Source organism: Bufo gargarizans, chromosome 5 (assembly GCF_014858855.1).
Source record: "Bufo gargarizans isolate SCDJY-AF-19 chromosome 5, ASM1485885v1, whole genome shotgun sequence".
Taxonomy (NCBI): domain Eukaryota; kingdom Metazoa; phylum Chordata; class Amphibia; order Anura; family Bufonidae; genus Bufo; species Bufo gargarizans.
The window spans coordinates 247272632-247299205 of NC_058084.1; the positions used below are offsets into that span (position 1 = coordinate 247272632).

The following is a 26574-nucleotide window of genomic DNA, read 5'->3' on the forward strand; positions in this document are numbered from 1 at the left end:
TCTTCAACTACTTGAGGTTGTGTTATTGCGCCAGGAGTTATCAAAAATGATGGACCATCAATACTCCACACCGCTTTATTGTCACCCATCACTCCTCCAGGAGGACTGGCAACTCCACAAGTGAGGAGTGAACGATACTGGCAGCACCGACTACTATCTAAACATATGCCTACACTAGTGTTGTGCCTATACTTGCACAACATGAAAAGCTGAGCATAACCATTACCTCTTTTTAAACCAACTTACCAAGAAACTATTACCCTATGATCGCCTCTTGCCATATATGGTACAGCTCTGATTAGAGAATCTGTCCACAATACATCTATTAGTTATGTTCTCCACAAATCTGGCCTTTACGGAAGAGTGCATGAAGAAAGCTATTTTTGAGAGCAAGTCCTATTTGCCGTTTGCCACAAGTCATGTAGGGGAAACAGTAAACATGTGGGAGAAGGTGCTATAGTCAGAAGAGACCAAATTTACATATTTTTAACTAAATGAAAAACACTATGGGCCAGATTTATCATTACACTTACATCTTACTCCACTTTTACATATGTCCAAAGTCACTTTTGGCTAAGTCAGATTTATTAATGGTCCTTTAATACTGTGATAAATGTGGTTTGACGGCAGCAGTTTATCTTTCAGTAAGCGGCTTTACAAAAGTCGCACGTTTTTATGCAAAGTCCCATGTTCTATTAAAAAGTCGCATAAGATAAGCATGGTCCTCACTGGAGTGAAATTGTGCCATTTTTTTGCGCAATTTTTTGTGACTTTTTAAATTGTTGCAATAGTAAATCTGCCTAGAGAATTATGTACACAAGAAAACACGCCCACTTTCAGAAAACTGGCGAGCATAGCGCAGAGCCAATAAAAGTTGCACATTTTTGCGCAGTTTTAGCGATTGCGCTAAAATTTGCAACTTTTTCACTACTTTATTTTGACTTGAAGTAATGATAAATCTGGCCCCATGTGTGGCGGAAAACTAACACTGCACATGACACTGAACACACCATCCCCACGTGAAACATTGTGGTGGCAGAATCATGCTGTGGGGATGCTTTTCTTCAGCAGGGACAGGGAATCTGGTCAGAGTCAGAAGATGGATGGAGCTAAATACAAGGCAATCCTAAAAAAAAAAAAAAACTGTTGCAAAAGGATTGAAACTGGGGTGGAGGTTCACCTTCCAGTAGGACAACGTCCCTAAACATACTGACAAAGCTACAATGGAATGGTTTAGATTGAGGCATTATTCATGTGTTAGAATGGCCCTGCCAAAGTCCAGACCTAAATCCGATTCAGCATCTGTGGCAAGACTTGAAAATTACTGTTCACAGATGCTCTCCTTTCAATCTGACTGAGCTTGAGTCTGGTAGAGACATACCCCAAAATACTTACAGCTGTAATTACAGGGAAAGATGGTCCTACTCCTACAAGGTATTGACTCGGGGAGGGGGGGGGGGGGGCTGAATACAAATGTTTGTCACACTTTCCAGATTTTATTTTAAAAAAATTAAACCATGTATAATTTTCTTTTCACTTCACACATACAATGGATATAAAAAGTCGACACACACCTGTTAAAATGTCAGGTTTCTGTGATGTAAAAAAACAAGACAAAGATAAATAATTTGAGAACTTTTTCCACCTTTAATGTGATCTATAAACTGTACAACTCAATTGAAAAACAAATTAAAATCTTTTAGGTAGAGGGAAGAAACAATATAAAAATAAAATAATATGGTTCCATAAGTGCACCCTTAAACTAATACTTTGTTGAAGCACCTTTTGATTTTATTACAGCACTCAGTCTTTTTTGGTATGAGTATCAGCATGGCACATTTTGACTTGGCAAGATTTCCCCCCTCTTCTTTGCAAAAACACTCCAAATCTGTCAGATTGCGAGGGCATCTCCTGTGCACAGCCCTCTTCATATCACCCCACAGATTTTCAATCGGATTCAGGTCTGGGCTCTGGCTGGGCCATCCCCAAACTTTAATCTTCTTCTGGTGAAGCCATTCCTCTGTCGATTTGGATGTATGCTGTGGGTCGTTGTCATGCTGAAATATGAAGTTCCTCTTCATGTTCAGCTTTCTAGCAGAAGCCTGACAGTTTTGTGCCAATATTGACTGGTATTTGGAACTGTTCATAATTCCCTCTAGCTTAAAGGGGTTGTCCGGGATTGGGGACATTTGTCTATTAGTAAGTTAATAACATAAACATTACAAACATGCATGTGGTACCTTTAGAACATATTGCTGAAGCCCTGTTTTCCTTCTCTCAATTCTTGGCTGGAAGTGAGTGTTTTCTTATCAGCCAGACAGTTACTATTTGCATTAAGTCACCTTACTAGGATCATCATCTATATTCACCAAGGATATAGAGAGACAGTTTCTTATCTTTCCATGTGATATGTTTTATATGTCATTTTTATGCACTTTTTTGTATTTTAACTACAGATTTTACAATCCAGTAAATACTCTGAATATTTACAAATACATTTACATCGTTTAAATAACTCTCCATGTGTAACAAAATGTAGGTGTGCCCTACTACTTTTTCCTATTTCAGTATAGAACGTTTACCTTGAAATATGATATATAGTGTGACTTTGTCCGGTATGTTTATGTATGCATTTGGGAGCTTGCCCCTTACAGTGTGATACCGTCAGGTATGTTTATGGATACATGTGTGAGAGTGCCCCTTACAGTGTGACTCTGTCCGGTATGTTCATGTATGCATGTGGGAGCTTGCCCCTTACAGTGTGATGCCGTCAGGTATGTTTATGGATGCATGTGGGAGCATGCCCCTTACAGTGTGACTGTGTCTGGTATATTTATGGATACATGTAGGAGCGTGCCCCTTGGGCTCCATTCACATGTCCGCATTGTGTTTTGCGGATCCGCAGATCCGCTAAACACGAACAGCGGCAATGTGCGATCTGCATTTTGCGGACCGCACATTGCCGGCGCTAATAGAATACGCCTGTTATTTTCCGCAATTGCGGACAAGAATAGGGCATGTTCTATTTTTTGGTGGAACGGAAGTGCGGATCTGCAATTTCGTATCCGGGAATGAATGGGTCCGCAATTATGTTCCGCAAAATGCGGAACGAGATTGCGGATGTGTGAATGGACCCTTATAGTGTGATGATGTCAGGCAGGTTTATGGATACATGTGGGAGTGTGCCCATTAGTGTGACGGTGTCCGATTGTCTCTCTGCTCTGCAAACACTGAGCACATGACAGATGCCAGAGATAGAGCAAGGAGTATTTTTTGGGTGTACACATGGGGGGAGGAATATGAGGCAGGAGGATGAATATGTATGAGGGGGCGGATCAAAGGAGGAGTGGAGGCTGTGCAGGATGCATGAATATGTATGAGGAGGGCGGGTGCAGGGACACGATGTTAGACAGGAGAAATCAGCAGATGCAGCCCTGCACTGGGACCCACAGTGCAGTGCGGCAGGAAGTGAAGGAACAGATAAACAGATATGTAAACAATGTGTTTAGGGCTGTAGGAGCCATGCGCCAGTGTAAAAGATACCTCAAACCACCTTGGGAACATAGATTTGGCTACTAAAGGTGAGCAAGATGTTTTAAAAAAAAAAAGTTTGATCCCAAACAACCCCTTTAACTAAGGCCCCAGTTCCAGCTGAAGAAAAACCGCCCCAACGCATGATGCTTTACTGTGGGTATGGTGTTCTTTTGGTGATGTGCAGTGTTGTTTTTGGGACAAACATATCTTTTGGAATTATGGCCTAAAAGTTCAACCTTGGTTTCATCAGACCATAACACCTTTTCCCACATGCTTTCGGGAGACTTCAGATGTGTTTTTGCAAAATGTAGCCTGGCTTGGATGTTTTTCTTCATAAGAAAAGGCTTTCGTCTTGCCACTCTACCCCATAGCCCAGACATATGAAGAACACGGGAGATGGTTGTCACATGTACCACACAGCCAGTACTTGCCAGATATTCCTGCAGCTCCATTAATGTTGCTGTAGGCTTCTTGGTAGCCTCCCAGACCAGTTTTCTTCTCATCTTTTCATAAATTTTGGAGGGACGTCCAGTTCTTGGTAATGTCACTGTTGTGCCATATTTTCTCCACTTGATGATGACTGTCTTGACTGTGTTCCATGGTATATCTAATGCCTTGGTAATTCCTTTGTACCCTTCTCCTGACTGATACCTTTTAACAATGAGATCCCTCTGATACTTTGGAAGCTCTCTGTGGACCATGGCTTTTGATGTGGGAGGCGACTAAGAACATTTCAGGAAAGACCAACTAGAGCAGCTGAACTTTATTTGGAGTTAATCAGAGGCACTTTAAATGATGGCAGGTGTATGCCGACTCCTATTTAACATGATTTTGAATGTGATTGCTTAATTCTGAACACAGCTACATCCCAAGTTATAAGAGGGTGTGCACACTTATGCAACTACATTATTTTAGTATTTTTTTTTTGTTTTCTTCCCTCCACCTAAAAGATTTTCATTTGTTTTTCAATTGAGTGGTACAGTTTATAGGTCACATTAAAGGTGCAAAAAGTTCTAAATTTTTTTTATCTTTGTCTCATTTTTTACATCACAGAAACCTGACATTTTAACAGGGGTGTGTAGACTTTTTATATCCACTGTACATTGTGTTGGTCTATCACATAAAATCCAAATAAAATACATTTATGTTTATGGGTGTAACATGACATTTTTTTAAATATTGTGTTTTTGGTTTTTAATACATTATATTACTCCTTTATTATAGCAGCCACATTCTAATGCATGAAATAGTGGACTGACATGCTCAGTATCTTCTCTGCTCTCTCCCAAAAAATAGCAAGCAAAATTACAGCTCATGTTCTCATATGGCTACATCGATAGAAAAAATACAATTTTGAATGTCAAACTGTGGACACGTGATTATGACTTTTCATGCTTTTTTTGATAGTGAAGTACTGAAAGGTAAAACAAAAAACTATATATATTTGGTATCACCAGATTCATACCAAGCCACAGCATACATTAACAAGTTACTTTTACTACAGCTAATTTTACTACAGCAAATGGCAATATTATTTTTTTCTTGCATTTCCTCCCCACAAAATTGAATAAAAGTACCACTGAAAAACTGTTTGTCCAACAAAAAAACATGCACTCACAAGGCTATATCAACAGGGAAAAAAAAGCCATGGCACTGCTTGAAAATTGTTATTAAAGAGGTATTTCAGCTTTAGGCCTCTTTCACACGAACAATACAGATTGTGTTAGGATGTTTTGCATTTAGTGTTTTAGTTTTTTCTACGCGGGTGCAATCAGTTTTTGATGCATTTTCACGTGCATGAAAAAAACCTGAAAAATAACCTCTCCCAGCAACCATCAATGAAAAATTCATCCATTGCATCCATTTTTCACACAAGCTCCATTTACTTCTATGGAACAAGAGCTGCATGAAAAACGCAGAATATAGAATATGATGTGGTTTTTTCTAATCTTTGAAATGATACATGTGAAACGACACTCAAGTACACAGCCAAATAAAATGAATGGGGCAGGATTTAGTGAGGGTGCTATGTGTGTGATTCACACATCGCAACTGGACGGAAATCTTTCTTGTGTGAAAGAGGCCTTAGACAACTTCTTAAATGTATCCAGTATTGCACTTGCACTGTACTTAAACTGAGAAATCCATTCACCTGCTCCTCACTGCTTTAGTGTAGAGGCTCCTCTCAGGGATGCTTCAGGTTTCAGGCCTGTACACATCCACACAGTGTCAAGTGCACTGCTGCAGTCATTCACTGGCTTCAGTGGTGACATGTCCACAGGCACCATGTCACTGCTGGGTCATCTGCATTTGGGGATATAGAGGACAGTGAATAGCTGTCTGAATATGTACAGGTCTGATGATAGGAAGCATCACTGAGAGAAGCCTCTGTTTTGGAACTGTTTGATGGGGAGCAGGTACTGGCCAAATGTAAAAAGTTGTCTAAAGCTGGAATAATGCTGGTCAATGGGACCAGCATTGCAGTGAAAATTTCAGTCAACTACAGAGTTGATGGAGCTGTCTGCTTGCAGTGCCAGAGCAATTGTCAAACAGCTGATCAGCAGGGATGCTGATCATCCCCTTTAAGGCCCAAAGAGGCCTGTTCATTAAGGAGTTAAAGTAGCACTTTACAAATTATTGACTGGTTGTTAATAAATGCCAGGAGAGAGGAAACATTACTACTGAACATGTACTGGTGAATATTTGTGCTAATACATTTTTACTGTAACTGTTTTGGATTTTTTGGGTAGCAAATCCTTTAAAGTTTTCACAAATTTACATTGTTTCTACATATATATTTTGAAGAAGAATAATTTATAAAATAGAACTTACCCATTATTCCAGTTAGGTAAACTCCATACAGTGAAAGACCTGTTGTGGCAGCATTCCACACTGTTCCAATAACTGCATACAGAAGAATGGTACCCAGATTTCCAAAGAACAGCCTATTTGGCATGAAGTACCCAGCATCCAATACAATGGGTGGCAATAAGTAAAAGAAGAACACTGTTGGTGTTAAGGTGAAGGAAGCAATGTGATCTGCAGCCCATACTATACCACCCAGCAGCAGACCAAGCACAATCAGAAGACAGCTCTCTGGCACCACAGTGGTCACTTTGTGGGATATGTGGAATACTGTAAAGAGAAAAATATTAGTACTTTTGTAATATATGAATCAGTTCATTGTCCTTTAATCAGATTGAATAAATGTGTTAAATTAAAATGGAAATGTAGCTTTTGATAATTACATTTTCCCAAACAATGATACTGGGATGATGCTGTTAAATGATGCAATTTATTATTTGGTACAATTATATTTTTATAATTTCGTTCTTCATTTTCATAGTTTTTCATCCTTCATACCCAGTATTGCCCAGTCTTTGTGCAACGTTCCACGTTGCATTCTATGTATGGCTGTAACCAGCAACAGAACGTACACCGCATCCCAAGATACATCAGTTAAAACCCCTCCTATATAACTTCCAGTTACAGAATATTCAAAAATATTTAATATCGACAATTTGTTGGTATGATGAATTTTATTTTCTAACCATGATTTGTATATTTACATATATTTTCTCATGTTTTGCATATTTCATACTGTTAAGTATTGTGAGTTTATGGTTCAGTCTGACTTTTATAATTCAGGAGTGTTAAATCAATATATTGAAAACATGGGAAATCCAGTCCATTGCTTATTTGTTATTTATCACTATAGATATAAAGCTAGCCTGATGGAGATCAGCCATATGTTCTATATGCTCCCACATAGAGCGCATCATTATTTCCTTGAGCACAACTACATGCTGCAAGTTTAACAGGCAGAATCATTTCAACATTGACAATACTATATATAATATATTATTATGACAGAAAAAAACTGAACTATTATTTGTGTCCATAGAAATGTATTAGAATGGAGCAAATAGAATGCCTCTTAAAGGGTTCCGTTTTGCATTCCTTCCTAAAATTCCATTATAACACTGTTATAATGGAACACTATGGCTGGTTTCATACGGGCGTGACGGATTTGATCCGGATGCGTTCAGGGTGCGTTCAGTGAAAATGTTGCGATTTTGGCACTAAAAGGCCCCTTTCACACGGGCGAGATTTCCGTGCGGGTGCGATGCGCGAGGTGAACGCATTGCACCCGCACTGAATCCTGACCCATTCATTTCTATGGGGCTGTTCACATGAGCGGTGATTTTCACGCATCACTTATGCGTTGCGTGAAAATCGCAGCATGTTCTATATTCTGCGTTTTTCACGTAACGCAGGCCCCATAGAAATGAATGGGGTTGCGTGAAAATCGCAAGCATCCGCAAGCAAGTGCGGATGCGGTGCGATTTTCACGCATGGGTTCTAGGTGACAGTCTATTCACTGTATTATTTTCCCTTATAACATGGTTATAAGGGAAAATAATAGCATTCTGAATACAGAATGCATAGTATAATAGTGCTGGGAGGGTTAAAAAAAATAAAAAAGTTAACTCACCTTATCCCCATGATCGCCTAGTTCCCGGTCGGTCTCTTCTTTAGCTGTGGCTAAAGGACCTGTGGTGATGTCAGATCACATGCTCCATCACCATGGTGATGGACCATGTGATTGGAGCATGTGATCTGACATCACCAAAGGTCATTCAGCCCAAGCCCACAGCTAAAGAAGAGACCGACCGGGAACTACACGATCATGGGGATAAGGTGAGTTAACGTTTTATTTTTTTTTAACCCTTCCAGCGCTATTATACTAAGCATTCTGTATTCAGAATGCTATTATTTTCCCTTATAACCATGTTATAAGGGAAAATAATAGAATCTTCAGAACATCAATCCCAAGCCCGAACTTCTGTGAAGAAGTTCGGGTTTGGGTACCAAACATGCGCGATTTTTCTCACACGAGTGCAAAACGCATTACAATGTTTTGCACTCGCGCGGAAAAATCGTGGGTGTTTCCGCAACGCACCCGCACATTTTTCCGCAACGCCCGTGTGAAACCAGCCAAACAAGTCAGTTTTGTCTGCGATTGCGTTTAGTTGTTCAGTTTTTTCAGCGCGGGTGCAATGCGTTTTGATGCGTTTTTCACGCGCGTGATAAAAAACTGAAGGTTTACAAACAACGTCTCTTAGCAACCATCAGTGAAAAACGCATCGCACCCGCACTTGCTTGCGGATGCAATGCGTTTTTCACGTAGCCCCATTCACTTCTATGGGGCCTGTCCTGCGTTACAAACGCAGAATATACAACATGCTGCGATTTCAAAGCATTGCAGAAGTGATGCGTGAAAAAAAACGCTCATGTACACAGCCCCATTGAAATGAATGGTGCCGGATTCAGTGCGGGTGCTATGCGTTCACGTCACGCATGGCACCCGCGCGGAAATCACGCTCGTGTGAAAGGGACCTATAAAGGAATTACTAATGCTTATGTGAACCCTCCCTAAGTGGTAAGAATCGTATCAACACCAAACGCTTCGTTAGCTCATTAGCTTTACTGATGAGCGGAGTATTCATAAATTTGATTTTGCTGCTTCGCTGAATTTTATGAAGAAATCTGCTTTGTGACGAATTTCTTCATCACAAAGCGCTTTTCTTTGTAAGTAGTGGTTGCAATCATACGTCACCACACACAGTATTTCAGACGAGATTTTTTTGTTTTTGTTTTTTATACTATTTTAGTTTAAATGGTTTTGCATCAATGGTACTAGTCTCCTATCCTTCCTTCCTTCCCCTCCTTTGCCTTGTCTTGTGGTGTCTTCCCTCTTTGTACGAGTTTACTGTTTATATGGCTCTTTAGTGACAAATTACAAGACAATAAAAAAAAAATGATTATGGGGTACATCAAAAGGGCCATAGATGACTGTGATAAGAACATAGTCCTGCTACTTTACAAATCACTAGTCAGACCACACATGGACTACTGTGTACAGTTCTGGTTCATAGTTTGGGGCTGCATGAGTTTTGCCGGATGTGGAGAGCTATAGTTCATTGTGGGAACCATGAATGGCAACATGTACTGTGACATACTGAAGTAAAGCATAATCCCCTCCCTTCAGAAACTGGACCGAAGGGAAGTATTCCAACATGATAATGACCCAAAACACATCACCATTGTCATAAGACACATTCCTGTTTCGCGGTCCACTGGGTCTCCCAGGAATTCTCGTGGTTCTCGGCCTGCGGGGGGGACCCCATTGGAGTAGTGGGACAGGTCACGCATGTGCCTGTGGAATCTTCGGTTCCGACTCCTTTGCGAGCGGACGCGTTTCTGGCGTCTGTGCTGACGCGCCACTTGAGCGTCCGTGTGCACATTTCAGAGGAGGTTCGCAAAGGGTTACGCGGCTGAACGTACGCGCATCTTATTTGCTATGCCAGCCGCTGACGGGGAATATACCTGTACATAAACTCTAGTAGATTAGAGGGAAAGCATGGGTTAAGTGATCAATGACCAGCCAAGGCCGCACAAGTCTCAGGGATTAGGATAATCATATGACCTATGAGGAATAGACACATGGCACTGTATTTAAGAGGTGATCTCCCTGGCTGGTCAGTGCCCACTGTTGTTTTGACAACCCGGGTGTATGTTGCTGTTCACATTCTTCCAGGCTACCTGTGCATGATCTCTAACTTCCTCAATCCATCTCTAGAGACTGTCTGTGGGAAACGTTTATGCAGAACAGTTTGTCTGGTGTTGGACCTCGGAAATGTCTCGTCCCTAGGTACTACGTTACATGGACTATTTCTGTGCATATGAACTTTGGCCTGGTCTGGCTGTCCCTTGTGGGTTTTCCTGCACAAGTTATTATTTGGATGGATTACCTGCATATCATTTCTGGTCTGGACTGTACTGCTGTCATTTAATAAATCCACAATTTTTTAAACTCTGTCTGGTTGTTTGGGGTTCTGCAACATTACAGTGGAGGAGCGCAAGTTCTCTATCATCCACCAGCTCTGTGATGTCATGGATGAGTGGAAGAGGATTCCAGTGGCAACCTGTGAAGTTCTAGTAAACTCCATGCCCAAGAGAGTTAAGGCAGTGCTGGAAAATAATGGTGGCCACACAAATATAAGGTGACCAAAAAAACAGCTTTTTTGGCACTGTTATTATTTTTATTTTTTACGGTGTTTATCTGACGGGGTACATTATGTGATAGCCGGTCATTACGGATGTGGCGATCCCTAATATGGGTGCTATTTTTTTATTATAAAATCATGGGAAAGGGGCATTTTTCTTTTTGCTTGAAACTCTATTTTTTTTAAATTAAAAACACTTTTTTTTCTTTTTTTTTTTAAACTTTATTTCTGTCCCACTATAGGACTTCAACTTTTGGGGAACTCTTCCTCCTCCGCAATGCATTACATCTGTATTGTAATGCATTGCTTGTTAGTGTAATACACTAACAAGCAGAACAGATCTGTTGTATGGTCTTTAACCCCTTAGAGACACAGCCTTATTTCACCTTAAGGACCAGGCCATTTTTTGCAAATCTGACCAGTGTCACTTTAAGTGGTGATAATTTTAAAACACTTTGACTTATCCAGGCCATTCTGAGATTGTTTTTTCGTCACATATTGCACTTCATGACAAAATGAAGTAAAAAAAAATCATTTTTATTTATAAAAAAAATACCAAATTTACCAAAAATTTTGAAAGAATTTCAAATTTCCAAGTTTCAATTTCTCTACTTCTATAATACATAGTAATACCTACACAAATAGTTATTACTTTACATTCCCCATATGTCTACTTCATGTTTGGATCAATTTGGGAATGATATTTTATTTTGGGGGGATGTTACAAGGCTTAGAATTTTAGAAGCAAATCTTGAAATTTTTCAGAAATTTTCAAAAACCCACTTTTTAGGGACCAGTTCAGGTCTGAAGTCACTTTGTAAGGCCTCTTTCACACTACCGTTTTTTTTTTCCGTTTTGCGGTCCGTTTTTTGCGTTCCGTATACGGTCCGTATACGGAACCATTCATTTCAATGGTTCCGCAAAAAAACTGAATGTGTTCCGTATGCATTCCGTTTCCGTATTTCCGTTTTTCAGTTCCGTTGAAAAGATAGAACATGTCCTATATTTGGCCGCAAATCACGGTCCGTGGCTCCATTCAAGTCAATGGGTCCGCAAAAAAAACGGAACACATACGGAAATGCATCCGTATGTCTTCCGTATCCGTTCCGTTTTTTGCGGAACCATCTATTGAAAATGTTATGCCCAGCCCAATTTTTTCTATGTAATTACTGTATACTGTATATGCCATACGGAAAAATGGAACGGAACAACGGAACGGAAACGGAACCACAACGGAAGCAAAAAACGGAACAACGGATCCGTGAAAAACGGAACGCAAAACACTGAATTCAACATACTGTAGTGTGAAAGAGGCCTAAGGCTCACATAATAGAAACCACCTAAAAATGACCCTATTCAAGAAACTACACTCCTCAAGGTAACAAAATACTATATTTATTGCCCCAAATTTCTGTAGTTTGCAGAAACACCCCATATGTGGATGTAAACTACTGTACGGGCACACAGTAGGGCGAAGAGGGAAAGGTGCGCCGTATGGTTTTTGGAAGCCAGATTTTGCTGGACTAGGTTTTTGACACCATGTCCCATTTGGAGCCCCTCTGATCCACCCCTAGAGTAGAAACTCCAAAAAAGTGACCCCATTTTAGAAACTACAGGATTGGGTGGCAGTTTTGTTGGTACTAGTTTAGGGTACATATGATTTTTGGTTGCTCTATATTACACTTTTTGTGCGGCAAGGTAACAAGAAATAGCTTTTTCTATTTCTTGTTACCTTTTTCTATTGTGTCAGAGAAAATGGACCCATCCCCATTGATTTACATCATGACGGATCCATCTTGCTCTGCCCCACATCAGACAGAAAAACATTGCGTGCCTTCCTGACCAAGCGTTTTTCTTCTTCGTTTTTATTTTTCTGTCTATATAGGGCTTGTTTTTTGCGGAACAAGTTGTAGTTTTTAATGGCACCATTTTGGGGTACACATAGGTTTCTGATTAACTTTTATTAACTCATTCTGGGAGGGAGATGGGAAAAACAGCAATACTACCACTGCGTTTTTACGTAATACATTTTATGGTGTTAATTTTTTTGTATAAATAACATAATATCTATTCTCTGGGTCAGTATGATTACAGGGATACCAAATACATATAGTTTTTTTTATGTTTTACTACTTTTTTGCAATAAAACCCCTTTTTTAAAGAAACCTTTTATTTTTCTTTCTATGGAGTTGTGTGAGGGCTTGATTTTCGCGGGACGACTTGTATTTTTCATTGGTATCATTTTGGAGTAAATGGCATTTTTTGATTGCTTGTTATCACATATTTTCGGTGGCAACTAAGAATAAATTAGCAATTCTGTCTTTTTTTTTTTTTTTTTTTTTTTTTACGGCGTTCACCGTAGGGGATAATTTATATGATATTTATGTAGTCCGGGTCATTGCGGATGCGGCAATAAATAGAAATCACTGGGCCCCATAGCAAGCATCTGAATTGGGCCCCCTAACCCCACCCACTATCCACCCCTGGCCCGTCCCACCTCCTATCCTGGCTCCTCCTGCCACACCCCCAATAAAGAATCCCTAATGCCCCCCAAAATGCCCGGGGGAAGGAGTAGGAGAGCACACTGTACACTATGAGCCCTCCAAACCCTTAATGCCCCCCAAAATGCTCAGGACAGTGTGCTTTCCTTCTACTTCTCTTCCCCCTGGGCATTTTGGGGTAATGGGGGCATAAGGGGGGCTCATAGAGGATTCAGGGGGGAGGCTAATACAGGACAGAGTAGGAGGAAAGCAGACTGTCCTCTATGAGCCCATGAGCCCCCCAAACCCTTAATGCCCCCCAAAATGCTCAGGACAGTGTGCTTTCCTTCTACTCCTCTCCCCCTGGCATTTTGGGGGGCATTAGGGGTTGAGGGGCTCATAGAGGACTCGGGGGGGAGAGGCTCATAGAGGACAGTGTGCTTTCCTCCTACTCTTCCCCAAACCTGGACATTTTGGGGTAATGGGGGCATTAGGGGGGCTCATAGAGGATTCAGGGGGGGCTCATGCAGGAAAGAGTAAGAGGAAAGGCAGGACATCATATAAGGATTTCTTGGTCTGCGGGTATCTGTTACTTCTTTACAATGTGCCCCCATTGCCTGTCACTGCAGGGAGCTCGGCCCATATGCTGCAACTACATGCAGCATATGGGCCGAGCTCCCTGCAGTGACAGGCAAGGGGGGCACATTGTAAAGAAGTAACAGATATCACCCTGCCCCCCAGAGATTTGTAAACTAACACGGGCCTCAGGCAGCATAATATATAACATAGTCAGAGTCGGCCAGGCCAGGCACTGCTGCAGGGAGTGCAGCCAGCAGTGACACGGCAGGACGAACGAACGGTACTTGTTCTGAGTCTGAGTGACTTACTTCAGGCCAGCCAGCCAGGGACACAGCCGGTGCTTCAGAATCTTCCTCTTCGTCTCCTCAGCTCAGGCACTTTGGCGACGGCGAAGTTCGAGCCGAGTCTCCCGCCCCCTTGCCCCACTGGCCAATCAGCAGCTGCCTCAACAGAGTTGCCTCGTGCTGATTGGCACAGGTCAGGAGGAGGTCAGGTCAGGACCAGGTCAAACGGGGGGGAGGGGGGCGGCTTGGTGGCGGCGATTGCGGAAGATGAATTGGGGCTGGGGAAAAGCAGCCTCATAGCCGGCTGCAGTTCATGAGTGGGCAGGGCCAAATAGTGTGGGCGGGGCCTTCTCTGCGCTACGGGCTACCCATTGCCGCAGGCCCCATAGCAGTGGTGTGGTCTGCCTCTATGGGCGGTACGCCACTGGGCAATACCAAACATATGAGGGAGATTTTTTTTGAAATTTTTTTCATTGAAAATCATATTTTCAATGGAAAAAAAGCATAATTTTTTAATGGAATTTTTTTATTTAATAAATGTTTTTTTTCTTTCTTTTTTTTTTACCACTTATTAGTCCCACAAGGGGACTACAACAGACAGTATTTTGATTGCTTTTAAAATGCAAAGCATTATTCTATAGTGCATTATAATACTGTAATGCTATTCTAACATTGATCTGAAGGCTGGTCTGGGGCCTACATCAGAGCCCTGCCAGCCTTCACACACATCGGCACCCTGCAATCGCATTTGCGGGATGCCGATGAGAGGCAGAGGGAGCCCGCTCCCTCTGTCAGCACTTTACATGCAGTGGGCGCCCGCGGCATGTAAAGTGTTAAACAGCCCGGATCGGAACTCCTGCTGGTCCGGGCTGTTAGAGCAGGGTCCTGCTTCCTGCCGCACGGGGGACCTATGCAGCGCTTATACTGGGCCGCCGTAAAAAAGTAGCAGCCCAGCCTAAGGCCCCTTAGTGACTGCCGTAAAAAGGGCTATGGGTGGTCACTAAGGGGTTAAAGCTGACCTACAGCAGTGAAGAAAAATGGCTGTGTTCTTATGGAAACCATGTGTAAAACTGTGTGTATGTGGAGACTAAGGGCCTGCGAGCTTCTATTGGCTGATAATGGTCATGTGACCATGTGTATGGCAGTTGGGATATGAGGAGAAAGACCTGCAGGCTTCTATTGGCTAATGCAGGTCATGTGATGGTGCCATATTTGCATTTTTGGGAATATCTCAGGAACGGTACATGCTAGAGAGCTGAGACCCAGTCTTAAACCTTCCCAGCACCTGATGTACCTATGTGCCAAATTTCATTATTGTAAATGTGATGGTGCGGATTCCTTTAGCGGACAAACATACATACATACAGTCAGCCTTATATATTAGATATGGTAAAAATAATTGTTCTCTGTGAAACACTTGATATTGTAAATGCTCTTCGGGACAAGGATTGGGGACATTATCAGGAGCGAATGAGGAGCAGGACATCTACTCGTGTAAACAGGAGATTTAAAGCAAGCATAATATAAAAGACTGGGGGACAAATGATTGTAGTACTGATTGTTTATCCCTCAAGCACTTTCAACTGTTAGTGCTGATTTATTATGGCCTGAATCTGGCAATGTAAAAAGACCCTAATGCCTCTTTCACATGAACGTGACGGATTAGGTCCGGATGCGTTCAGGAAACTCACACCATTTTGCAAGCAAGCAGAGGCGTAGCTAGAACTGACTGGGCCCCACAGCAAATTTTTGTACGGGGCCCCCCCACACACACTTACACACTTATTCACACAGGAGTGCAAATCCCTCTCATATGGCTATTTTGCGACTTTTTATTTACTGTATTTATTTATGTCATTTTTAGCACAACTTTATTGTTTTTTATCATTCACAGTTGCTGACAGTTTATATTCAACTCAACCCCTTTAAAACCTGCGCTGCAATTGTAATAGACATGTCTGATTTGCCTCTACATATCCACAAGTATTTTAGCCCCTGTACCTTTCATACTGCAGCCATGGAAGCAGTCATACACACACTCTCCACATACATGGACGCAGTCATACACGCACTCTCCACGTACATGGACGCAGTCATACAAGCACTCTCTACATACATGGACACAGTCATACATGCACTCTCCACATACATGGATGCAGTCATCCACACACTCTCAAAAGCTGCTCTGCTTCTTACGGCCCTGTGTGGTCCAAGCAGGCTACCGCAATGTGCAGAGCAAATTGTATAAAACAGGCAGTAGTAAAATATAACTTTTAATATATCTAAAATTGAAAGCCCACAGTTCTGTTCATAGACACCACTACCACTTGGCAAGTATCACCAGTGGTCCCTACCATCAAGGTATATTGCTTAAAGATGGAGGGAGAAAAAAGGAGGTAAACTAACATGGAGATGCAAACACTTCTTACCAGATAGTCTACACAGGTGGGGACTTGCTTCAAATATTACACACCTTCAGGTTGTTCTCCTCCCCCAGAGGTGGGGAAACTGTTGTATTCCACTGACCAGAACCACACTGCTGTATCACCGTCTAGTTCGTGTATGTGTCTATAGCTGAGAGAGAGAGGGTAGGTTCAACCACTAATAATGAAGGGTGCAAGAAAACCTATATAAGTGCTTAAGTAGATAGATAATAATAGATGTATGTGTCCCTACGCGTTTCATTTAGTTTATAGCCCCAGGGCTGACACTACATTAATATAGACGGATTTGTCCTCAATGTGGCCATCCAGGGCGGTGTATGGCCCCACCTCCGGATCCAAATGCCCCTTGTAAAATGCTGGGTGCTGCGGCAAGGGTTCGCTCCCAGAAGTGATGTCTGGCGTCCCTTAGCGTCAGCCCGTGTCCCCTGATGATTCTGGGGCTATAAACTAGATGAAACGCGTAGGAACATATACATCTATCATTATCAATCTACTTGAGCACTTACAGTTAGGTCCATAAATATTAGGACATCAACACAATTCTAAGATTTTGGGCTCTATACACCACCACAATGGATTTGCAATGGAACAAACAAGATGTGCTTTAACTGCAGACTGTCAGCTTTAATTTGAGGGTATTTACATCCAAATCAGATGAACCGTGTAGGAATTACAACAGTTTCCATATGTGCCTCCCACTTGTTAAGCGACCAAAAGTGATGGGACAGAATAATAATCATAAATCAAGCTTTCACTTTTTAATACTTGGTTGCAAATCCTTTGTCTGAAGTCTGGAATGCATAGACATCACCAGACGCTGGGTTTCATCCGTGGTGATGCTCTGCCAGGCCTCTACTGCAACTGTCTTTAGTTCCTGCTTGTTCTTGGGGCATTTTCCCTTCAGTTTTGTCTTCAGCAAGTGAAATGCATGCTCAATCGGATTCAGGTCAGGTGATTGACTTGGCCATTGCATAACATTCCACTTCTTTCCCTTAAAAAACTCTTTGGTTGCTTTTGCAGTATGCGTTGGGTCATTGTCCATCTGCACTGTGAAGCACCATCCAATGAGTTCTGAAGCATTTGGCTGAATATGAGCAGATAATATTGCCCGAAACACTTCAGAATTCATCCTGCTGCTTTTGTCAGCAGTGACATCATCAATAAATACAAGAGAACCAGTTCCACTGGCAGCCATACATGCACACGCCATGACGCTACCACCACCATGCTTCACTGATGAGGTGGTATGCTTAGGATCATGAGCAGTTCCTTTCCTTCTCCATACTCTTCTCTTCTCATCATTGGTACAAGTTGATCTTGGTCTCATCTGTCCATAGGATGTTGTTCCAGAATTGTGAAGGCATTTTAAGATGTCGTTTGGTAAACTCTAATCTGGCCTTCCAGTTTTTTTGAGGCTCACCAATGGTTTACATCTTGTGGTGAACCCTCTGTATTCACTCTGGTAAAGTCTTATCTTGATTGTTGACTTTGACACACATACACCTACCTCCTGAAGAGTGTTCTTGATCTGGCCAACTGTTGTGAAGGGTGTTTTCTTCACCAGGGAAAGAATTCTTCGGTCATCCACCACAGTTGTTTTCCGTGGTCTTCCGGGTCTTTTGGTGTTGCTGAGCTTACCAGTGCGTTCCTTCTTTTTAAGAATGTTCCAAACAGTTGTTTTGGCCACGCCTAATGTTTTTGCTATCTCTCTGATGGGCTTGTTTTGTTTTTCAGCCTAATGATGGCTTGCCTCACTGATAGTGACAGCTCTTTGAATCTCATCTTGAGAGTTGACAGCAACAGTGTCCAAATCCAAATAGCACACTTGAAATGAACTCTGGACCTTTTATCTGCTCATTGTAATTGGGATACGAGGGAATAACACACACCTGGCCATGGAACAGCTGAGAAGCCAATTGTCCCATTACTTTTGGTCCCTTAACAAGTGGGCGGCGCATATGCAAACTGTTGTAATTCCTACACCGTTCACCTGATTTGGATGTAAATACCCTCAAATTAAAGCTGACAGTCTGCAGTTAAATCACATCTTGTTAGTTTAATTTCAAATCCGTTGTGGTGGTGTATAGAGTCAAAAATTTTAGAATTGTCAATGTCCCAATATTTATGGACCTGACTGTATATAGGTTTCCTTGCACCCTTCATTATTAGTGGTGGAATCTACCCTGTGTCATCTGTTGATTGTCTCTCTCTGCTATAGACACATACACGGACCAGACGGTGATACAGCAGCGTGGTTCTGGTCAGTGGAATACAACAGTTTCCCCGCCTCTGGGGGAGGAGAACAACCTGAAGGTGTGTAATATTTGAAGTCACCACCTGTGTAGACTATCTGGTAAGAAGAGTCTCCATGTTAGTTTACCTCCTTTTTCTCCCTCCATCTTTAAGCAATATACCTTGATAGTATGGTTATATTTTACTACTGCCCGTTTTATACAATTTGCCATGGACGCACTCTCCACATAATGGAAAAGTGAAATTGGTGGTGGCTCCTTTATAGCCTATGATATGGTGCTACAAATCCAGGGAGAGGACACCCTACCTCTCAGGAATGGGTAAATTTTAAAAAAGAATGTGAGGACGAGCACTCTAACAATTGGCACACATTTATTGAAGAATTAATAAAATTGAGTAGCGATATAAAATGAATAGAACAATACAATAAAATAATATAAAAGACCACAATAGGATACTTGGTAGTGTCAGATGGTTTTCAATCTCTAACAATCCTATATGGAAATGATGAAAGGGCCTGATATGGCCTAATGTCCATAGAAGTCCAAGAAAAGCCCCAAGATGTAGAGATAATACCAGTGTGAGTCCACAGGTTCTGGCAGTCTACCAAAATTGGATATATCAATTGATAGTCCCGTCACATATAATAGTATTATTAACAGATAAGGGTACACTTATCGGCTTTACACTTGTCAGCTTTGCAGCCGCTTACCTCCCCTTCGTGTATCACCTCAGTCCTGCGGTTTGCTTCAGACTGGATGGATAGGGCTCATCGAGTACGGCTTATCCCGTTACTAAATTCGGTGACCGGGTTTGTCGACTGCCGATCGCTTACCTCTAGGCACTATTCTCTTGCGGTGCGGAGGAAGCGTGTGGAACCCCGGTTGGTATGGAGGGCTGGCGTCTCACGTTGCTCTGTTTGGTGTCCGCGTTGGATACTTGCAGGATACTACTTACGTCACTTCCTGTAATGACGTGTTCTTTCTGTTGCGTCCGATAATTCCAGGCTGTAGTTTTCGGATATTTAAGGTTACAATGTCAAAGTCCTATTTGCATGGCTATGCAGTTGAAGAAATGCAGACAGTTGAAGAAATGCCGACAGATACGCCATATACCTGTCGGCATTTCTTCAACTGCATGGCCATGCAAATAGGACTTTGACATTGTAACCTTAAATATCCGAAAACTACAGGACTGAGGTGATACACGAAGGGGAGGTAAGCGGCTGCAAATCTGACAAGTGTAAAGCCGATAAGTGTACCCTTATCTGTTAATAATACTATTATATGTGACGGGACTATCAATTGATATATCCAATTTTGGTAGACTGCCAGAACCTGTGGACTCACACTGGTATTATCTCTACATCTTGGGGCTTTTCTTGGACTTCTATGGACATTAGGCCATATCAGGCACTCTCCACATACATGGACGCAGTCATACACACACTCTCTACATACATGGACGCAGTCATACACACACTCTCCACATACATGGACGCAGTCATACACACACTTTCCACGTACATGGATGCACTCTCCACATACATGGACACACTCATATACACACACTCAACATATACATTGATGCATTCATACACGCACTTTCCACATACATAGATGCACTCATACATGTGCTCACCATATACATAGATGCACTCATACACGCACTCTCCACATACATGGACACACTCATACATGCGCTCACCATATACATAGATGCACTAATACACGCACTCTCCACATACATGGACACACTCATACATGCGCTCACCATATACATAGATGCACTAATACACGCACTCTCCACATACATGGACACACTCATACATGCGCTCACCATATACATAGATGCACTAATACACGCACTCTCCACATACATGGATGTACTCATACATGCACACATATACAATTCACATATATAGTCACCCAGGTTTACTGCTGTGCCTCTCCCCCATACTCTAATGCCGCTGCACTTGTGTCATGCAGGATAGCAGGGAAGCTGGATGACATTTCATGATATAATTCACCCAGCTTTCCTACTGTAGTGCAGGTCACATGTGCACAGTCTGGGAAAGCTGAATATAACCGCAGTTCCTCTGCTACTCACATCACTGGTGCAATTGTGGCAATCCAACTGATGTTCAGCATGGTGGGCAGGGAAGGTTCAGGCTGCAGGAATCGCGGGTAGGAAAGGGGCGGGGCTATTCTAGCTGCCTACATCTGACCGTCCTGATGCTGGTCACTGTCCATCATCAGAACTGAGGAGAGGGAGAGGCGGAGCAATGTCACTGATGTCAGGTCAGTGACAGAGGTGCAAGTGCAGGACTCTGGACCCGATGCAAGAGAAGTCAGCTGCTCTGACAGGGGCCCAGGGAGACGAAGTACAGTGACTACTCCTGGGCCCCTTCTGAGCTCGGGCCCCGAAGCAGCTGCTTCCCCTGCTTCCCTGATAGCTACGCCCCTGCAAGCAAGTTCAGTCAGTTATTCAGGTTTTTCCGTGGGGGTGCAATGTGTTTTGATGCGTTTTTCACCCGCGTGATAAAAAACTGAAGGTTTACAAACAACATCTCTTAGCAACCATCACTGAAGCCCCATTCACTTCTATGTGGCCAAGGTTGAGTGAAAAATGCAGAATATAGAACATGCTGCTTTTTTCACTCAACGCAGAAGTGATGCGTGAAAAAAACTCTCATGTACACAGACCTATTGAAATGAATGGGTCAGGATTCAGTGTGGGTGCTATGCGTACACGTCACACATTGCACCCACGCAGAAAACTTGCTTGTGTGAAAGGGGCCTAAGGCTCTGCTGCCTAGCATACAGCCAGGTCCTGGTGTTCAGTAATATAGACTGTGTACTCCAAGGACTTGGTCACAGGAACGTATGGGTTCCGTTGCCGTATTGCGGACCGCATATGCGCATCCACAATAAACGGACAACGTTCCATGTGCATTCCACATCACAGATGCAGACCCATTCACTACAGAGTGCTTCTGTGGGATTCCGTTCCGTACTTCCGTTCCGCACAAAGATCGAACATGTCCTATCTTTTTGTGGAACGGAGGGATGCGGACCCATTCAAGTTCAATGGGTCTGGATCCGTCCGGGAGGCCTCACAAACGTTCTTCGTGCATTGCGGACTGCAAATTACGGCCCCAAAACACGGAACGGAACCCATACGTTCGTGTGAACAAGCCCTAAGACTAAGTTCCTCATGTACTAAGAAAAGGAAATCGTTGCACTGTATTGATGTGATGCAATTAAGGTATTTTATTTTTATTTTTTATCAGAACGACATTTCCGCATATAGGATCACCGAACGTTTGGAAAGGTCTTGCCGAACCAAAACGTTCGGTAGTCCTATATGTGGAGCTATAATGCATAAAAATCTAGATCAGAACTTGCAATGTCGTTATGATAAAAAATAAAATACCTTAATTGCCTCACATCAATAGAGTGTAGCGATTTCCTTTTCCTTGTGAACTGAATATCATGTAATTTTGCTCGCTCCAAATAATTCAGCGGAGAGTGCAGACCCTATACTTACTCATAAGGCCTCATGCACATGACTGTTGTTGGCCGATGACCGTATTGTGGCTAGCAAACAGCGTGTCCGCAATATACAGGCACCGGCCGTTTGTGCACCGCATCACGGATGCGGACTCATTCTCTTGAATGGGTCCCCAATCCGGAAGGTGTGGTGCGGAACTGAGGCACGGAACCCCACAGAAGTACCATTTAGTGCTTCCGTGGGTTTTCTGTCCCTACCTCCGCACAGCAAAAAAGTTGTGCATGCACTACTTTTTTTGCGGTGCAGACTGTCAGATGCGGATTGCAGACCCCATTCAAGTGAAAGGGTCTGTGTCCACATATGATGGCCCTACAGTCGGTGTCCTGCATTGCGGACTGCAATTTGCAGTGCGTGCCCGGCCTGCACATGTTCATGTGCCCTTACAGTATATGTTCTATTGGGAAACAGTGTACACTATGCTGTACCAGAATCTGAAATATCTATACATAGACTACCCCAAAATAATAAAGTGACAAAATATAACCACCAAAAACTGACTAAATAATACTGCCATATCACAACTGGATACTACCACTATACAATGACTGAATAACACCACTGTACCCTGACTGCATAATAATTCCATACTGTGACTGGATATCATCACCATACCATGTCTGGATAACATCATACTGTGACTAGACATAGCAACCATACTGTGAATAGGTAACACTACCATACCAAGAGTAGGGTTGAGCGAACCCGAACTATAAAGTTCAGGTTCGTACCGAACTTTAGGATTTTGGACCCTGCACCAGAACCCGAACATTTCAGTAAAAGTACGGGTTCGAGTTCAGTGATTTAATGGCGCTTTTTGAAAGGCTGCAAGGCAGCCAATCAACAAGCATTTAACTTGGGTGCCCTTAGAAGCCATCACAGCCATGCCTACTAATGGCATAGCTGTGATTGGCCAGTGCAGCATGAGACCCAGCCTCTATGTAAGCTGGAGTCACGTAGCCCTTCACGTCACTCTGCTCTTACTAGTGTAGGGATAGGATGCTGCTTATGTGAGGGAGAGAATAGGAAAGAATCTATTTGATATCACATCACAACTTGTTATTAACTCTGCGATCTACTGTGATTTTGTTATGTGGGTGCAGTGCAACATTTTTGTACCCTGCCCTGAGCCCAGTGACACAGAAAAATAAGTTTTATCCATCTGTTAGGCTCCTTTCACACCTGCGTTCAGGTGTCCACTCGTGAGCTCCGTTTAAAGGGGCTCACGAGCGGCCCTGAACGCAGCCGTCTGGCCCTAATGCATTCTCAGTGGAGGCGGATCCACTGAGAATGCATCCGCCTGCCAGCGCTCAGCCTCCGCTCCGCTCAGTGAGCGGACACCTGAACGCTGCAAGCAGTGTCCGCCTGGCCGTGCGGAGGCGAGCGGATCCATTCCGACTTACAATGTAAGTCAATGGGGACGGATCCGCTTGAAGATGACACCATATGGCTCAATCTTCGGTTCTGACACCATATGGCTAAATCCTCAAGCGGATCCGTCCCCCATTGACTTTCAATGTAAAGTCTGAACGGATCCGCTCAGGCTACTTTCACACTTAGAAAATTTTTCTAAGTTATAATGCAGACGGATCCGTTCTGAACGGAGCCACCGTCTGCATTAATATGAGCTGATCCGTTCGAACGCAGGTGTGAAAGTAGCCTTAGTTAGGTGGGCGTTGGTGGCCATTTTGTGCAAGTTCAGTGCACCAGCGCTGCATAAGTGCCAGGGGAAGGGAAAATAATATAGGGAATCCATCTGTGAGTTCAGGGACCCAGGGGGTGACATATTCACATTTTTTTTCTGTAAAGTATAATCCAAGTAAATCTGTTAGATTCTGTGGGGACAAATTATTTATTTGCTAAAAAGTACATTTGCGCCCTGCACTGCATTTGTGATAGTGAAAGAAAATCTGTTAAATCCATCTGTTTAATCGTGGGTGAAAAATATCATATTTTTTTTTTTCCATAAAGTACCTTTGCGGCCTTTGCTGCGTTTGTGAAAGTTCAATACAAGAATTAAATACAGCTGTTATATTCTGGTTTTAAAAAAACACCCATTTTGTGCAAGATACTACATTTGCGGCCTTTGCTGCATTTGTGACAGTCCAATACAAACGTTAAATACTGCTGTGTTATATTCTGGTATTAAAAAAACACCCATTTTGTGCAAGATACTACATTTGCGGCCTTTGCTGCATTTCTGACAGTACAATACAGACATTAAATACTGCTGTTATATTCTGGTTTAAAAAAAACCACCCATTTTGTGCAAGATACTACATTTGCAGCCTTTGCTGCATTTGTGACAGTCCAATACAAGCGCTAAATACTGCTGTTATATTCTGGTTTAAAAAAAACACCCATTTTGTCCTAGATACTACATTTGGGGCCTTTGCTGCATTTGTGACAGTCCAATACAAGTGCTAAATACTGCTGTTATATTCTGATTTTTAAAAAACACCTATTTTGTGCTAGATACTACATTTGGGGACTTTGCTGCATTTGTGACAGTCCAATACAACCAGTCAATACTGCTGTTACACTGTTGGTTGACAAATTAAAAAATTTTGTGACCATGAAGTTATTGTATAAAATTCGCCTGTCACACTATTGTGTGACCTCAAGAAATATTTCCTCTTTATGACACCGGCACTGCCTTACTGTCAGTGAACTAAATTTTTGACTATTGGTGGTTACATTGTCGCCTGACAAAAACCATCTGTTAGTTTGGTGGGTGAACACAAAGAATGAGGAGAGCGTCAAATAAGGGACGTGGCCCTGGTCGTGGTGCTGCTGGTGGAGCTCCTGTTGCAGGGAGAGGACGTGGTCGATCTGTGCCAGCAACACGCACAAGTGAAACACCTTCCTCAGGTGCTAGTAGGCAACAGAACCTTCAGCGTTATTTGTTAGGGCCGAATGCAGCTCTACGAATGGTGAGGCCAGAACACGTACAGGCGATAGTAGATTGGGCTGCTGACAGTGCCTCCAGTTCCTTCACATTGTCTCCCACCCAGTCTCCTGCTGAAAGATCAGAGTTGGCACCTGCAGCCCATGTCCATCAGTCCTTGACCTCACCCCATTGCAAATCAGCCAAGCAGTCTGAGCCCCAATTCATGGATCAGTCTCTTCTGATTTTTGATGACTCTGCTAGCAGGGTTTCCCAGGGCCATCCACATAGCCCTAGCCCAGAAGTAGAAGAGATTAAGTGCACCGATGCCCAAAAACGCATGTTTCAGGATTAGTACATGGGAGGACCACCACCTGGGTGACCAAGCATCTCCACAATGTCGCATGGAAGCGTTCAACTCTCTATCTCCCAAACACTGGAGCGAAAGAGGAAGTACCCACCTACCCACCCACGATCCCTGGCCCTGAATGCCAGCATTTCAAAATGATTGCCTTTTGAATGCTGTCATTCCGTCTAGTGGAGACGGAGAGTTTTAAAAGCCTTATGGTGGTGGCTGTCCCACAGTACATAGTGCCCAGCTGCCACTACTTTTCCAGGTGTGCCATCCCTTCCCTGCACAACCAAGTGGGGGACAGAATCAGGTGTGCAATGAGCAACGCCATCTGTAGAAAGGTCCACCTAACTACAGATAGGTGGACCAGTAAGCACGGTCAGGGACATTATTTCTCCCTAACAACACACTGGGTAAATGCAGTGGTGGCTGGGCCTGAGGTGGATAGCGGTTTGGCGCATGTCCTTCCACAATCGAGGATTGCAGGGCGCTTCAGTTTGCTTCCTGTTGCTTCCTCCTCCTACCTTCGTCATCCTCTACCGCCTCCTAATCCGGTCAGCGTAACACCTTCACCTCCAACTTCAGTACAGACAGGGGTAAACCACAGCAGGCATTTTTAAAACTTATCTGTTTGGGGGACAAACCCTGCACCGCACAGGAGCTATTGACGGCATGGAACAACAGACCGATGAGTGGTTGGTGCCAGTGAGCCTCAAGCCCGGCCTGGTGGTGTGCGATAATGGTTGAAATCTCATAGCAGCTCTGGGACTAGCCGGTTTAAAGCATATCCCCTGCCTGGCGCATATGCTGAATTTGGTGGTGCAGAGGTTCCTTAAAAATTACCCCGATATGTCAGAGCTGCTGCAGAAAGTGCAGGCCGTCTGTGCGTGCTTTCGGCGTTCTCACCCTGCTGCTGCTCGCCTGTCAGCGCTGCAGCGTAACTCCAGCCTTCCCGCTCACATGCGACATGCCCACAAGGTGGAACTCCACCTTGCACATGCTGGCCAGACTGTGCGAGCAGCAGCAGGCGATAGTGGAGTTTCAGCTGCAGCACACCCGGGTGAGTCTCTCTGCGGAACAGCACCACTTCACCAACAATGAGTGGGCCTCCATGCGAGACC

General features: G+C 43.1%; 1 protein-coding gene across 1 annotated transcript in view; it reads right to left on the reverse strand.

The window, feature by feature from the left end:
• SLC9A3 (solute carrier family 9 member A3) overlaps positions 1 to 26574 on the reverse strand; it is a 251718-nt gene that overhangs the window by 167245 nt on the left and 57899 nt on the right. The window contains exon 2 of the mRNA XM_044294736.1: positions 6367 to 6669. Within this exon, the coding sequence (XP_044150671.1) occupies positions 6367 to 6669 (303 nt within the window). The remainder of the gene's footprint in view (positions 1 to 6366; positions 6670 to 26574) is intronic.